This window comes from Cucurbita moschata, unplaced genomic scaffold (assembly GCF_002738365.1).
Source record: "Cucurbita moschata cultivar Rifu unplaced genomic scaffold, Cmos_1.0 Cmo_Scf00074, whole genome shotgun sequence".
Classification (NCBI taxonomy): domain Eukaryota; kingdom Viridiplantae; phylum Streptophyta; class Magnoliopsida; order Cucurbitales; family Cucurbitaceae; genus Cucurbita; species Cucurbita moschata.
The window spans coordinates 331185-348570 of NW_019268590.1; the positions used below are offsets into that span (position 1 = coordinate 331185).

Sequence of the window (17386 nt, forward strand, 5' to 3'; positions counted from 1 at the left end):
AAAACAAAATTTGGTAATATAAAAATAGATACACAAAAGAATAGTATGAATCTCCACCGTCCATGATCATGCCTTCAATCCACTACACTTGGCAACACCAAACCCAATTCTCTTATTGCTCAGATCGTACTCCACCCACATATTCTGCTGATGAACGTTCCCGATTATATTACTCTCAGTCACAAGTCTATCTGACCGTCCGATCCCCACGCACTTCACCCCTTCCTCCACTTCCGTCAATAACCCTTCCCCTTTCCCGACCAATATCTCCACCCCATTCTCAAACTGGAACCACATGTCGCCGATCCTCCGACCCACCGCCGCCGCCACTGCGCCGTCGAAACACATGTCGGCGACGGCGGCGTATTCGTATCCTTTCTTCATCATGGGCCCCACTAATCTGACCATCTCTTCTCTGACCTTGCTGTAGGCCTCATCTACCAAATACGTCAAATCGGAGCCGGAGTCGATCATGGTCTGACCGGCCCCAGATGGGTCCGGTTTGAAAACGGCGGGCGAGATGTTGAGTTTGTTGTTGCCTATTCTTATCCCCTTCATCGGGAGGGTGTAGGCCGACTTGTCAAGATTCGGGGAGAGTCGACTTTTGGGGAAAGTCAACATGTTGACGTATTTGAATTTAGCGGAGTTGGGGTTGTCTCCAAGGTAGAACAAGCCGGTTAGATCCGACCCGGTTCGATCCGGAACGCAATAGGAAAACTTGGATATCTTGGCCTGGGAGATGAAGGAGAGGCGTCCAGTATTCATTCCCAACATACCCCTGTTTTGGGTGGAGGCCGTAGCGCAGCCCAGAAGGAGGGAGCGGGTAGTTAAGGAATTGGAGAAGGTGAATTTTTCAGTGACGAGATTACCCTCGGCCAGGGTCCCATCCGCGTAGAAGTAGGAGTAGTGGCAGTGGCGAGTTGGGTCACAAGAAGTAGGAAGGGTAAAATCGGGAATTCGGGGTCTGCACAGAGTGGTGTTACAGGGAAGGAAAGAGAAAGAGGAGGAGAGATAAGGGTCAAACCAATTAATCATGGGCTTCACTGATTTTCTCCTTACTTTGCCGTGGCATTGAATCCAGGACAGTTGGCTGCCGGTGTCTACGACCATGTCCATCTGCTGCGGCGGCGATCCAATGGGAACAGACACCACAAGGGCGTTGGAGTACTGGAAGGGGAACTTCCCATGGGATTTGGTTTTGGAGGAGAGGGAAAGGGAGGCTTCTTGGGAGGAGACAGAATGGGAGGTCAGAGGGAAGGAGAGGGAGAGGGAGTTTGATGGGGAGAATAAGAGACCCAATAGGGAGAGCAGTAGGAGAGAGAGAGGCATGATTATGTGTTTGTGACGGTTTTGATGACGTTGGATAAGACCCACCGTCTAAATACACCGAAACAAATAAAAAAAAAGCAACAATTAAAAAAGAAACTCTTTTCTATTCTCTTTGTTGTTGCCTCGATATATTTTGATAGTGGGTCATATCCAACGTGTTTTTGGATGAAGCTGTTGTTGCTATTATATAGAGAGTAAAAATGGAAGAGAGAGAGAGCACTTAATTAAATGTACGATAGAGAATTCTAAAATCCTATTTCAAGACAGTATTATAAACCAATTTTAGTTTTAGTTTGAACAAATGTGTGGTACAAATTTGTGATCTAATCCGGATTAAATGATTTGTTTTTAGTTTAAATATGTAATTTTTTAGTTCACAACTATGATACTAAATGAACTCAATTAATTTCACAGTGATAAATCTTTGTTTAACAATAATATGATCGTAGATTTAACCTCCATGAGTAGAATCTACCTTTAATGTGGTTGGGAGTCAATTTCTAAACAAAACTGGTGTAGGATCAAACCAATAGCAACTTAGAAAATTTAGTGACGGCTTAGGCAAACCAATTATGTGACTTTACTATTGGATTGGTTAGATGAATTGTATGAAGTATGAACCACGTGTGTTCTATGTCTCTTACACATCTCGTACTTGTGACTGTTTGACGTGTATGGTGTTATGTTATGTATATTATGTTACGTGGGATCCCATGAGACATATATATGATGTTATGTTATGTATTTTGTGATTACTTTCATATTGTATGATGCATGATGTCTCTAAATATACGTTATGTCATGCACACTATATTAGCATATTCGCTTGAGGTTTATGAAATATTGTTTAGCCATGTATGCTATTCATGAAAGTTATGTTTATAAAAGAATGAAGGTATGACCCACATCATAAATATATGCCATGGGTTAAAGCTATGGACCTCATGTATTTTGTGTGTCCTGTGCATCGGGATACTTCCCCCTTATAATGAGTACAACTGCATACAGTACAATATTGTGTGCACCATGATCTTACTGCAACAAATATTATTTATTATAACTGGTTGAATGCATATAGTACAATATTGTTTACACCAAGATCTTACTATAATAAATCAAATATGGTTTACACTATGATCTTATTACAACAAATATGATTTATTATCGTAGGTCGATAGTATTGCATTTTTTAAACTTTATTTTTTTTTAAATGGTTATCCCTCCAACCTAAATATGGTTATTTTATGATTATTTAGAATCCTTCAAAAATAGACCATCAAGGTCAAAGTCACTTAAGACTTTAGAACTCTTCAAACACATTACAAAAAANATAATAAATATGTCGGTCTATAAGTTTTTAACATTTCTCTACTTTGGTATTTTGCCTCCATAAACGAGTTGCACAGTTTCCATAAGAGTGAGTCTTTGTGTTTGTTGGGCAATGTTGCAACAACTACGGCATATAGATCACTTCTTAGAGGTATGAAGTTTTGGACTTCCACCTAGTATTCGATTATATGATATTTCAATTTTGTTACTTTGGTGTTTGATAAAGGAAGAGCTTGAAAGGACATGGAAAAGAGAAAAAAGAAAAAAAAGAAAAGAAAAGAAAAGAAAAGAAAAAAAACAAAAACTTCCGACACATGTCACACCTTTCAATACAATTTTAACTATTATGTCTTTTGTACTTCTCTTTGAATTATTGATTTATGTGTTTCCATAATGTTGCAGGATTCCTTGAAAGCTCTAATTGGCAACCAACAACGAACAATGTATTAATTGACATTGATAAAAGAGTGGAACATAGAAGATAATGATGTCTGTTCGAATACCAATCAAAGATGTCACATATTGTGGATTATGAGTTTTTGTTCTATTTATCTTGTATTTGGGTGGGAGGAACTAATTTAAAAATTGGGGAAGTGTAACGAGTCTAATATTCTTATATAGATCTAGTTGAATACTTTATTTTATAACGTGCTAGCAGATTATAAAATCTCAATTATGAATAGAAGTCTCTTGATGTTTAATATTTAATGTATTATGAAATATTATTTCATGTGCGTTGATTTAGCAAGAGTAAATTAAAACTTTATACGACATAAAAATGTACTATCAAACGTGTATTAGAGTAATTATAGCATACTATTTTGTAACTTAAAAAAAATGCTACTAAAGTTAATAATAGCCTAATATTTTAGGCTATGTAGCTACTATAAAAGATTTCCACACCATTATATATAAGCTATATTTGCATACTTTATTATAGCATTTGTTATAGCTATACAAAAACGCTATAAAATGTTTTAGACTTTTAATAACATGGGCTGTCACGACAAACGAAAAACACTATAAAAAGTCTACAATAACGTTTTTCGTAAGCTGTTGTATCCTATATTTGTTGTGACATACGTAAAAGAATCCACAATATGTAATATAAATAGATACGTAAAAGAATAGCGTTTTATGACATAAAAGAATAGTATGAATCTCATAAAAAGTCTACAATAGCGTTTTTCGTAGGCAATGATCATGAGCGATCTGAGCGTAAAAGATATATAGGCAATGATCATGAGCGTTTTCGGTAAGTGTCCTAAAGTGTATGTTATGCTGGTTATAGACTTAGAACTGTTGTTTTACGTTACTAAGGTACTAGAACCTAGTTATAGGCCCCACTGTCTCCTTTTGGTTTACCATGTATCACTGTCGCCTTTGAGTTTACCATGTACTTTGTGTTAAACGTATAATAGGTCATATCTATTCATAGTAAGAGAATCTCCTTTGGGTTTACACAATGCAAGAGGACGAGCAGCAATATTAATTGAAGAATAACTAGTATGCAAAATTCGCAAACCTGCTCCATTGTCGACTTAAACTTGTTCACCTTCATGATAGCGTTCACGCATGGCGAGACGATCCAAGTTCTAGTGATATGATTAGTGTACCAATTTTGATCAATCTTGTAAGAGGGAGTAGCTGCCAATGCCGCAGAACGAGTTTCATCTTGATAGGACTCATCCATCCTATGCCAGCAGCGAATGACAGTATGCCCCACTTTGCCGCAGATCTGGCATGAAGGACGAGCAGAAGGGTCACGATGACCACCAGTAGGACGAGAGGGCGCGCCAACTCGAGAACAGCCACAACCACGATCCCTATGCCCACGGTTCTTCTACTAACCACCACGACCAGCATAATTGGCCGAAGATCCAGGATTTAACTAAAGTTCAGCTTGGTATTGTAGTTGGCGAGCTTCAAATGCCATTAGATATACAAACACATCATCAAGCGTGTGGGCTTCACTCTAAGTAGTCATCGAGGTAACGAAGGGATCATAGTCAGGGCCAAGACCAGCGAGGAGATACGCGATCACGTCATCATCCCGCAAGGCAGAACAACGGCGACTAGCTCGGTTGTCGGCCCTTTGATCTTGTGAAAATAATCTGCAGCAGATAGATCACGTTTCTTGGACATGATGAGCTCAACACGGATCTGAATAGTGCGAGCATGAGTTGACGATGAAAACATCCATTGCGGGGTATCCCACGCCTCCTTGGACATAGTAGCGTCAACCACATCGTGAAAAATCTCCTCAGATATGGAAGAGAGAAGACTGCTAAGGACCTATTTACCTTGATCATACCACTGATCATAGGTCGGATTAGAGACCAGGTCAGCACAAGCAGTGGTTGACGAAGGGACCAGCTTGGCAGGTGTGGCAATGGTGCCTACGAGGTAGTCCATAAGCTTTGTACTCTGTAGGTAGGGGAGGAGCTGGGCGCGCCATATGTTGAAGTTGTTTTTGGTGAGACAGATTATGATAGCGTGGTGGAGAGAGATTGGGCCAAAGGTCGACGCCATGGTAGATGAGATCGTGTTGGAGATGGTGGATGGTGAGGAGGAAGAAGATATGGTTGACATTGTTAATGAATAAATCGTACATTAGTATATAGTCCCTTGTTCTCCTAAGATACTTGAATAGATGGTACATTAGCATATAGTCCCTCCTTTGGTATGAGACCCATGTCACGACTTGTATAATAGAGGTCAAATTTTAGAATAAAAATTTGAAAATTTGAAACTCGAAAACTTATCGATAGACAACCTATGGGTTCTTTGCTTCCGGCGACTTTCAACCTTCGTTTTGTTCGTCAAAGTGTTTGTTCTTCTTGCCATGAATCTGTACATACAAGTCTTAAATGATTAGCTTAAACGTGAGGAAGAAATTTCTCAATTTTCAGAAACTTCAGCCTAAATGTCAAGTCGTGTTCTCAATTCCATTTGTCTAGCATAAGTGAAGTATAAGAAAGAATTTTGGTGATGGAAGTGTGGCCTAACAGTACGATCGTACTGCCCAATAACCACACCCTCTAGGTTTGCTACGGCGACAAACTGAGTTTCCTCTCAACTTTGGACGTCCATAACTTAAGTTGAAGTCACGAACTAGTAATATACGAATCCCAATCTCTTCCATGACACTCGATCTTTACATTTCATAAAGAAATTGAGGGGAGAAACGCCCTAAAATGAGCTGGCGGAGTCCATTTTCAGACGAAGTAAAAAGATGATGAGGTGGCTAGTTGAACTCAACTTACCACGTTAGCCTAATTTTATAACCCCTTAGTTATTCATAAAATTGGACTCCTTTGGGGTCTGTTCTCACAAAATTCTCAATGGTTCCCGAAACTAGACTCACTAAGGAAGCTACCAAATAAAATTTGGAGAACTGAGTTGCGGAAGCTCAAAAAATGAGGCCTTGAACACCATACAAGAGGTAGGTAGCCATCTTATACTTTCCTTAAGAAATGCTTGTAGGAATCGATTAGATGTATGTATGAACCATAAATTAAATATGTATTAAGGAAACATGAAATAAAAGTACATAGAATCGTGAGTTAATGTCTTGAATCGACCAAATTGCTCGAGATTTAAGTAACGTTAAGACACCTATGTAGCATGAAACTTCTTACACGATCTTATAGTATAGTAAGTTTTCACACCCATGAAATCACATTAGGCCGCCCTTTAGATTTGACCTAAATTAAAAACCATTAAATTTTAAGCCTACCCTATGGTATTATGTACAAGTCTAGGTTCACCAACGATCCATGTGTCAAGAATGTACCTAGGATTATTTGAATAGCATGACAAATAAGTTGCTAAGATTCATGCCCAAAAGTAACAATTATCTCCCATCACGAGGTGTACTACGAGGCCCCTATTTCTCTTTTATGGGGATTCCCTGTGTTATGTACGATGAGCAAAATGTTATGAAGAGCCTCTCCTTTCCCTCACCTAGAAGAGATGACATTCACCACGATTCACTATCAGGATACTTTAAGGAAAGTTTTTTTAGAATCAGCATTTGACATCTAACAAGATGAGCTCTAAGTGTCATGCCCCTGAAAACACAATAAGAAATGATATTCTAGCTTAAGGTTGCGATTAAGAACCTCCAAGTAAGCTACTTACTGAGTTTTTAATCACTCCATGTTTATCATTTTTTTTTTATGTAACTAGGAGCTGGTCGTGGATGGGAGTGGACTATGGAGCATAGATTAACCTTCGTCTTTAGTTAAATATATTTTGAGTTGTTTTTTGAGAAGGCTTCTTATTTTGTTTTTGAAATGAGTCTGTATAAACACTACTTTAATATACCAATAGTTATATATATAAACTTATGTTTTTTTAATAGTTTATAAAAAAAAAAAAAAAAAAACTTTAGATCTTTATAATTGGTATTAGAACAAAGGTTTTTCTATGGCTCAGCTTCAAAAACGATCCTTCACAGCCAGGTAAGCCTTTAAAACCTTATGCCTAAAAAAGACCTAAGACTGAATTAAAATAAGGTTATAGATTTTCCCGTTGGAAGGAAATAGAGACATAAACCTAAGATGGAATCAATAAGTGACCTCCACTATAGAGGAAAGCTAAAAGGATGACACCTAAGAGGAGAGTTGCCACAAGGCGTAGGAGCTAGGGGCTTGCTTTCGAACCCTCTACGGAAGAAGCATAAGAAGTAGGAATGACTCAGCCTTGAAGCAAGGTCCAACAAATATTTCTTTTCGAGTTCTTCAAAAAAAATAAAAAATAAAAATAAAATAATAGCCCCATTTAAGACAAATTCTACTTAAATTGATTCATAACTGAGTAAGGTTATATGAGGTCAAGGTATGGTACTCGACGCTGTACTTATCAACATGTTTCTTGCTCTTGGTCTAGCTGACTTGGAGCTTACCTTCTCTCAATTCCTTTAGCAAAATTGTTCTATATTTTCCCCCGAAGCTAATGATATAAGACCCATGTCATGACTTGTGCAATAGAGGTCGAATTTCAAAATCAAAATTTTAAACTTTTAAACTTGAAAGCTTACCAATAGTCAATCTATGGGTTGTTCGCTTCCAGCGACTTCTAGCCTTCATTTCTTTCCTCAAAGTTTCTTTTCTCCTTACCACGAAGCAGTAGAAACAAGTCTTAAAAGATCAGCTTAAACGTGGGGAAGAAATTTCTTGATTTTCATAAACTTTCGACGAAACTTAAAATGAGAAATTGAGGACATCATTTGGTTATTTTTCTTTAAGCTCTTCTCACGAAAAATATCCTATTTGAGCTCTAGAAACTTTTGGTGCATGAAATTCTTACAAAGTAAACAATGCCCAATTTCAAAAAATTCTTACCGAGATGCTTGACTGACATTTTATATTCTCAGCCTTTCAATTCTTTCGCAAAGAAGGAAGAGCTCCTTCTTATTAATATAAAGAGACCAAATTCAAGCTTTGAGGTGGTCTATAGAGAATTTTTAGAAGAATTGTGTTGGCATTGTCTAAAAACCTCCATCTAAGGCTTCTTACGTTTATAGCGATGTAGTCTTAATACTGCATCAAGGGCTTGCCCTCTAATACAGTCTACTTAACCTATGCCCAAGGCTGCATGCATTCCAAGCTGCATAGTCTGAAAACCTACATCCAAGGCTTCTTACGTTCCAAGCGATGTAGTCTTAATAATGCATCAAGAGCTTCACCCCATAATACATTTTGCTTACCTATGTTCAAGGCTTCATGCGTTCCAAGCAGCGTAGTCTAAGTCATGAGCATGCTGTACCGTGGGAGGTCTTAGGAGGTTCTTGATTTGTGGTTAAGGTAACTTGCTCTCTTCTTGTTCCCTGTACCGTGGGAGGTCTTAGGAGGTTCTTGATTTGTGGTTAAGGTAACTTGCTCTCTTCTTGTTCCTCCATGACCTTAGGGTTCTTATTCTGTTCGTGATTCGTTCTCCAAGACACTCCCCCTAGGATTTATGGCACTAGACATGCACCTAACAATCCTGTGTCCAAGTCTTCATGCGTTCCAAGCGACACAGCCTTAACCTACGTCCAAGGCTTCATGCGTTCCAAGCGACGTAGTCTTACCACATCTTAGGGCTTGCCCTTCGATACGGTCTGCTTAACCTATGCCCAAGGCCTCATGCGTTCCAAGCGGCATAGTCTAAAAACTTACATCCAAGGCTCTTACGTTCCAAGCGATGTAGTCTAATATTGCATCAAGTGCTTGCCCTATAATACTGTCTGCTTAACCTACGCTCAAGGCTTCATACGTTCCAAGCAACATAGAATAAGTCATGAGCATGCTGTACCGTGGGAGATCTTGGGAGGTTCTTTATTCTTGGCTAAGGTAACTTACTCTCTTCTTGTTCCTTCGTGACCTTAGACTACTCCCCTTGATAGATCATAAAGGTCACTTGCTCCGTGCATACTTGAACATGGCATCCTACAAGTCTACAGGGCATCTCTTCTAGATGAGGAAAACTTGAGACATGACATCCTGAAAAGGAAACATGGTGCAGGGCATCCCATCTAGAAGAGAAATTCTTGTGCACCGCTTGGTGGGAGGTCATGGGTCACTTTGGACATGACTAGAGTATTACCTAGCATTCATGAGTTTTTTAATTTGGGGACCTTGGTCCTTCGTCCTTGAGTAGTACCTAGCATTTTTCTTACTTGGGTAGTTGTAAAGCTTGTGTGTTGTTGTTCTTGGTTCTTAATCTTGTAAGTTTCTAAGGTCCTTAATGCCGTAAGTTGTAACTTTTATTTGTAATCATATGAACCCATCTTAGCATGATTTGTTCTAGAAGGTCATATATTTCTAGGAAGTTCTTTAGAAGGTTCTAGAAGAGTCTTGATTCTTGTGGTGTTTTCTTTAGGTGTTTCTTGGGTCCTAACTTGGTTTGAAACTTGTGGTGTTTTCTTTAGGTGTTTCTTAGGTCCTAACTTGGTTTAGGTTCCAAACTTACTCCAATCAACTTGAAACCTCAAACTTATCTTCATGTCCTTCATAATTGAACTTATGAGAAGTAACAAATCATTTGTAGCACGTATAGACCTTGAAATCTCATAAGTAGTCCTAGGGGCATTTTGGTCATTTTACCCCTAATTCCTTGTTTTGCTACTTAACGTGTTCCAATGGCATTCAAACTTCACCAAATCATCAAACTTCATAAAATAATATTAACTACAGAGGTTCATAGCATTTGGAGGTCATCTAGGTCATGAACTATAGGTAGTCTTCCATAGGGGCATTATGATCATTTTGCACCATTTTTTGGTTTACCTACTCATCCTTATCCAATGACCAACAAACTTCATACATAACCTCAACATACACAAATATGCTCAGCACAAAAATTTCATAAGCAAAGGAGTTCATCTAGTAGGTTATTTTAACGTTACTTAATTCCCAAACAATTTGATCGGTCTAGGGCCTTAACTCACGGTTCATTGTGTTTTTCTTTCATATATCCTAAATTCCTACTTTTTTTACGGTTCATATGAAAATTGAAGCGATTCCTACAACTATTTCTTAACAAAAAGTCCAAGGTGGCTACTTACCTCATTGTCGACGTTCGGGACCTTCGTTCTTGAGCTTCCGGTGCCCGAATTACCTCAACTTTCTTTCCACAGACTTCTTATTGTATCTAGTTTCTTTTCGTAGATTGTAACTTAAGATATTTTCTTCCAAATTTTGTCCAAAATATGATCTCTCGTCGGAGTAAAAACAGAGGATTTTTTATTAGGTAGCTGATTCTAGGGGTTTTCGAGACTCGATTTCTTCACAAAACCTCTTCCTTATTCTTCCCTCAAGCTAAAGGAATATGTTTGAAGGAACGAATTTGAGTGTGGGATCTTAATTTTGAGAAATCACTATCGGTCTGCAAGTTACCCGACACTTCCGATTTTCGATCTCTTGGGCATCTTGTTTTACGACGTTTCGGCTCATGATTCCTCCAATTTGAGCCCATAACGAATTTTCTTCAATTGGGCACATTCTTGAGGTTATTTCTCTTCATGGTCTTCTATGTAAACATTCCTTGGAGGTACAGAAATTTATTGGGATCGTCTTTGATCGGCAAATTCTTGTGTATCCTCGGATTGAAATTTTTAGTTTTCCTTGAAGCTCTTTAATGGCGGATGGGATAGGGGAAATGGTTTCTAGGCACTTTCAAGACTCTATTCCTTCATAGAACTTGTGGGTAATCTTGTTTAGAAGCTATAGGAACAAGTTTGAAAGGAAATGGTGCAGAATCGCTCTGGAATTTGGAAGAAATTCGAGAGTAGGAGACAAAAAATCTAAACACTTATTGCCAACGACTGGGAGCTCAACCCTGCTCAATTCTTGTTCCAAACGATTGCCCGTACTTCAGAATTTATAGGAGAAACTTAAACTGATATGGGAGCTCCAGAATCGTCGTGAATTGTCGGTTGAATTTTCTAAAAAATCCTTCAGAAAAAATCTACTCCGATCAGAGCCTCACCGTCTTTGGTTTTAAATCCTAGCCGTTGGATGTGATGATCCGTGAGTGTTCTAGAATATATCCAAGTTTGGAGAAGATCCAACGGCTGAGAGTCGAGATTCGAAGGATTTTGTGCATAAGGTACTGTGAAGGTTCTGATTTTTTAGCATAATGGCAAATCCTTAATTATCCTTAACTTCAAGGGTATTTTGGTAATTTGCCGCTTTCTAAATATTTTATTATTATATTCTCGAAAAATCCATAATTTTCCTAAAAAGTCTTTATCCCTTTTTGGTCATTTCTCCGTTCTTGAGCATTTCGAAATTCCTTTTAGATAAGGAATTAATAATCCGGAAAGATCCTTGATATTTTGTAAAATGACCTTTTCATCCTTTTCTCTTACGCTTCCATTCTCAATCCTTCTCCAAAGGCCTTAAGTCCTTAAGATTACTTCTTAGGATATGAAAATGACTTACTAAGACCCTTCTCCTTGCTTAATCCTCTTAATTTCCTTCATTGGATCATTTGGGTCTTGCATAGGTGGGATTTCCTTCATTTTTGGGTGTTGCAAATCCTCCCACCCTTAAGAACTTTCGTCCACGAAGAAAGTTCATTGTCCTTAATTTCTTGTGTCCTTATCATTGGGGTGTCCATACTTAACCTTCTTCTTCTTAGTGGTCCTTTGTCGGCGTACCCTTCTCCGACTTTTCCTTGTCCTTGTGGTCTTAGTCCTTTACTTATATCTTGAGGCCAAGTACTTATTCCGGCTTGTTCTTCTTAATTGTCTTCTCAACGTACTTGTAGGCTCTTAATCGTGTCCTTGATATGCTAGGGTATCACATTCTTTGTTCTTGTCTTGTTCTTGTTCTTGTCCTTGTTCTTGTTCTTGTTGTAAGTACTTAGGACCTCTAGTTTTTGTTCTTGACTTGGGGTTCTTATCTTGATCTTTCTTGAAGATCTTGGTTCTTGGATTCTAAAACCTTAGTTTTCCTTTAAGGACCTTAGTACTATGGTTCTTGGTTCTTTGTTCTTTGTTCTTGGTTCTTGTCCTTAGAACTAGGATTCTGATCCATGTTCTAGTCCTGGATCTTTCTCCTATTCTTGGTACTTTCTAGGTTCTTGTTCTGTTCTTGATTCCTTCTCCAAGACGCTCCCCCTAGGATTTAAGGCACTAGACATGCACCTAACAATCCTGTGTCCAAGGCTTCATGCGTTCCAAGCGACACAACCTTAACCTACGTCCAAGGCTTCATGCGTTCCAAGCGATGAAGTCTTACTGCATCTTAGGGTTTGCCCTTCAATACGGTCTGCTTAACCTATGCTCAAGGCTTCATGCGTTCCAAGCGGCATAGTCTAAAAACCTACATCCAAGGCTTCTTACGCGATGTAGTGTAATACTACATCAAGGGCTTGCCCTATAATACAGTCTGCTTAACCTACGCTCAAGGCTTCATACGTTCCAAGCAGCGTAGTCTAAGTCATGAGCATGCTATACCATGGGAGGTCTTGAGAGGTTCTTGATTCTTGGCTAAGGTAACTTACTCTCTTCTTGTTCCTCCGTGACCTTAGACTACTCCCCTTGATAGACCATAAAGGTCACTTTCTCGGTGCATACTTGAACATGACATCCTGCAAGTTTGCAGGGCATCTCTTCTAGGTGAGGGAAACTTGAGGCATGACATCCTGCAAAGGAAACATGGTGCAGGGCATCCCACCTAGAAGAGGAATACTTGTGCACCGCTTGTTGGGAGGTCATGGGTAACTTTGGACATGACTAGAGTATTACCTAGTATTCTTGAGTTTCTGAGTTTGGGGACCTTGGTCCTTCATACTTAAGTGGTACCTAGCATTCTTCTTACTTGGTAGTTGTAAAGCTTGTGTATTGTTGTTCTTAGTTCTTAATCTTGTAAGTTTCTAAGATCTTTAATGTCATAAGTTGTAACTTGTATTTGTAACCATATGAACCTAGCTTAGCATGATTTGTTCTAGAAGATTTTAGATTCCTAGAGAGTTCATTAGAGGGTTCTAGAAGAGTCTTAATTCTTGTGGTGTTTTCTTTAGGTGTTTCTTGGGTCCTAACTTGGTTTTGGTTCCAAACTTACTCCAATAAACTTGAAACCTCGAACTTATCTTCATGTCCTTCATAATCCACCTTATAAGAAGTAGCAAATCATTCGGAGCACGTATAGACCTTGAAATCTCATAAGTAGTCTTATGGGCATTTTGATCATTTTACCTTAATTCTTATTTTTGCTACTTAACGTGTTCCGATGGCTTTCAACTTCACCAAATCATCAAACTTCATAAAATAAGATTTACTACAGAGGTTCATAACATTTGGAGGTCATCTAGGTCATGAATCATAGGTAGTCTTCCTTATGGGCATTATTGTCATTTTGCACCATTTCTTGGTTTACCTACTTATCCTTATCCAATGAGCACCAAACTTCATATATAACCTCAGCGTGCTAAAATATGCTCACCACTAAAATTTCATAACTAACGGAGTTCATCTAGTAGGTTATTTTAATGTTGCCTAATTCCCGAGCAATTTGATCGACTTAGGGCCTTAACTCACGGTTCTTTGAGTTTTTCTTTCATATATCCTAAATTCATACCTTTTTTAGGGTTCATATGGAAATCTAAATGATTTCTACGAGTATTTCTTAACAAAGGTGGCTACTTTCCTCGTTGTCGACGTTCGGGACCTCCGCTCTTGAGCTTCCGGTACCCGAATTACATCAACTTTCCTTCCACAGACTTCTTATTGTGTCTAGTTTCTTTTCGTGGATCGTAGCCTAAGATATTTGCTTCCAAAGTTCGTCCAAAATATGATTTCTCGCCGGAGTAAAAGCAGAGAATTTCTTATTGGGAAGCTGATTCTAGGGGTTTTCGAGGCTCTATTTCTTTACGGAACCTCTCCTTATTCTTCCTTAAATCTAAAGGAATATGTTTGGAGGAACGAATTTGAGTGTGGGATCTTAATTTTTAGAAACCACTCTCGGTCTGCAAGTTACCTGACACCTTCAATTTTCGATCTCTTGGGTATCTTGTTTTACAACGTTTCAGCTCGTGATTCCTCCAATTTGAGCCCGGAATGGATTTTCTTCAATTTGGCACGTTCTTGAGGTTATTTCTTTTCGTGGTCTTATATGGAAACATTCCTTGGAGGTGCAGAAACTTATTGGGATCGTCTTTGATAGGCAAATTCTTGTGTATCCTTGGATTGGAATTTTGAGATTTCCTTGAAGTTCTTTAATGGCAAATGGGATAAAGGGAATGGTTTCTAGGCACTTTTAGGAATCTATTCCTTCATAGAACTTGTGGGTAATCTTGTTTAGAAGCTATAGGAACAAGTTTGAAAGAAAATGGTGGAGAATTTCTCTCGAATTTGGAAGAAACACGAGAGTAGGAGACCCAAAATCTAAACACTTATTGCCAACGATTGGGAGCTCGACCTTGCTCAATTCTTGTTCCAAACGATTGCCCGAACTTCAGAATTTATAGGAGAAACTTAAACCGACAATGGGAGCTCCAAAATCGTCGTGAATTGTCTAAAAAATTCGTCGACAATATCTACTCCGATCAGAGCCTCGCCATCTTTGGTTTTGAATCCTAGTCGTTGGATGTGATGATCCGTGAGTGTTCTAGAATATATCCAAGTTTGGAGGAGATCCAACGGCTGGAGTCAAGATTCGAAGGATTTTGTGCAGAATGTACTAAGAAGGTTATGATGTTTTTAGCAGAATGGCAAATCCGTAATTATCCTTAACTTCAAGGTATTTTTGGTAATTTGCCGCTTTGTGAATATTTTATTATTCTTTTTTCAAAAAATCCATAATTTTTCTAAAAAGTCTTCATCCCTTTTTGGTCATTTCTCCCTTCTTGAGCATCTTGAAATTTATTTTAGATAAGGAATTAAAAATTCGGAAAGATACTTGATAATTTGAAAAATGACATTTTTGTCCTTTTCGCTTACGCTTTCATTCTCAATCCTTCTCCAAAGGCCTTAAGTCCTTAAGATTACTTGTTAGGGTATGGAAATGACTTACTAAGATCCTTCTCCTTGTTTAATCCTCTTACTTTCCTTCCTTGGATCCTTTGGGTCTTGCATAAGGGGCTTTCCTTTATTTTTTTGTGTTACATATCCTATCAATCAACTAAAGCACCGGAAACATACACTAAAATATTCATGAAATCAAACAAGCATAACGGGAAGATAACATCCATCAATTGCCTGAAATATATATCATAATATCTCGTCCTCTTCTCTAACACAACGGAAAATATATAAAGAAAAATTCATCAGAAGTCTCACTATAGGGACATTTTTGTAATTTCTTACATCTTACATAGTTTACTCATCCGTATTGCCAAACTCATATTCATCATAAGTCTCTTCCTAGCTTTGTGTAACATAAAAACATGCATCTCGGAATCTTATTCTAGGGACATAACGGTAATTTTTTTATATTGTACATATAATGTATTTTTATCCAAAGTTTCCCGTCTGTAATCTTAATCATGCATATTCTAACCTGCTAAGAAAATGGATGCCTTCATGCTAGGACATCTTAGCGATCCTTACAAGTATTACTTGCTTAATTTTGTGCGATTACTTATATGGCTGGTGTGTGCCTTCCAGATCTAGCATTTTTTTTTTGTAGGTTTGAATCTCTACAATTTATGAAATTTCTCTTGTAGGTCCTAATTCAAGAAAAATAAGGGTTAGTATCGAGACGAAAAACTGACAAACGAGATTTAAAATGGGACAGAAAATGACCTTTAAGTGCCTCACATGTGACTAGAGAGCTGCTCATGCGAGAATAGGTCACGCACCAAGTAAGAGTATTCGCTTCTTGGACATGATACGTGGCAACAACAGATCGGTTCATTTAGACTCCTAGGCGTGCATTCAAATCTAAAGTTACACGGATTTCTTCTAATTAGTTATAACCTAGCACCACTCGAGTTCATAACGGAAAAGGTCATGCCTATGGTAAGTCTAGTAACTATGGAGGAACCCTTTTGCTCTAACGTAATATACGTACTTCACACCTGATTCTCTACTAAGCTCATACTAGAGAATTTCCCTTAGTGGTGCTGGGTTATAACTACCTGTTGCACCATTTTTTAAGGTGAAATAGTCATTGGCCTGTCGAATTGCTCTTCCAAGCGAAGATAGTAACTAACTTGTTCACACCCCTCTTGCATTACAATAGTAAATTACCTATCATGTCACCCTTTAGAGTGGAGACAATAACTAACCTTGCTCTCCCACTGGGCACAACTAAAACTACCTCAGTAACCTATCCTCTGTGACTCGTGTAACTCACTAAGGGGTGATAACTCGACTATATATACCACATAGACCTTAACCCCTCTTGGCTAGTTCATGAATAGGGGTTTCACCCTAATCATCCCTACAAAGTACCTGGTAAACCCAAAGGAGACAATGGGGCCTGTAACTAGGTTCTAGTATCTTAGTAACGTAAAACAATGGTTCATAATCTATAACCAGCATAACAGACGCTCTAGGGCACTTACCGATTGTCCAACGCATAATTGGGCATAAACATGTTTCCAAACTCCTCTAACCTGCATCTAAAGACAATCACAACGTACATCATACTCAAAAGGCACAATATAGGGAATAAAATCAACCTAGGCATGTTGGAGAATTCATAAGCATGTTAAGAATATTTGAGTTCTCAAACATGCAAGCAAAAACTATAAAGTTGTAAACTATGCTAAACTAACCATACACGTTTCTAGGTTTAACTATCATGATAATTGATCAATTTGGTCCATAGATATGATTTGTAATCATATGACACTTGTCCTAATTGACTCCTGCTAGTACTATTGGATGCTTGTTCCATATTAGTAACTTACTTGTTCAAGTATTTTCTGGTGCGTCCCGGTTCACAATCTTCCTAAAGTTGCTATTCAACCAAATTTCTAGGGTACGTTGCAAATAGTGTCTAATTTCTTTACCAACAAAAATATTTATGAGAACGGGTCTGAATAGGTGTAAAAACAATCTGAATAGTGAGTAAAAGTCATTAAATTTAATGATTTACCATTTAACCTATGTTCGGTGATCACTTTTTACGTCCTTTTTATAGCTATTTCTTAGATAGGTCTCAAATTCAGTCTATATTCTTGAAAATAAAAAATCATTATAAGAACAAATATAAAAATAGTAAAAAAGCCACCTACTTGAAAAAGGAAGATATAGCAAGAGTATAAAAGTTATACTCAATAAACCACC

General features: G+C 38.2%; 1 protein-coding gene and 1 pseudogene across 1 annotated transcript; both read right to left on the reverse strand.

Moving 5' to 3' along the window:
• On the reverse strand, nucleotides 1-1329 carry LOC111438405 (aspartic proteinase PCS1-like). Its single transcript, XM_023076316.1, has one exon. The coding sequence runs from the start codon at nucleotides 1327-1329 to the stop codon at nucleotides 67-69; it is 1263 nt and encodes a 420-aa protein (XP_022932084.1). The 3' UTR covers nucleotides 1-66.
• Nucleotides 1330-4598: 3269 nt separating this feature from the next.
• On the reverse strand, nucleotides 4599-4720 carry LOC111438434 (annotated as a pseudogene).
• Between the last annotated feature and the right edge of the window lie 12666 nt (nucleotides 4721-17386).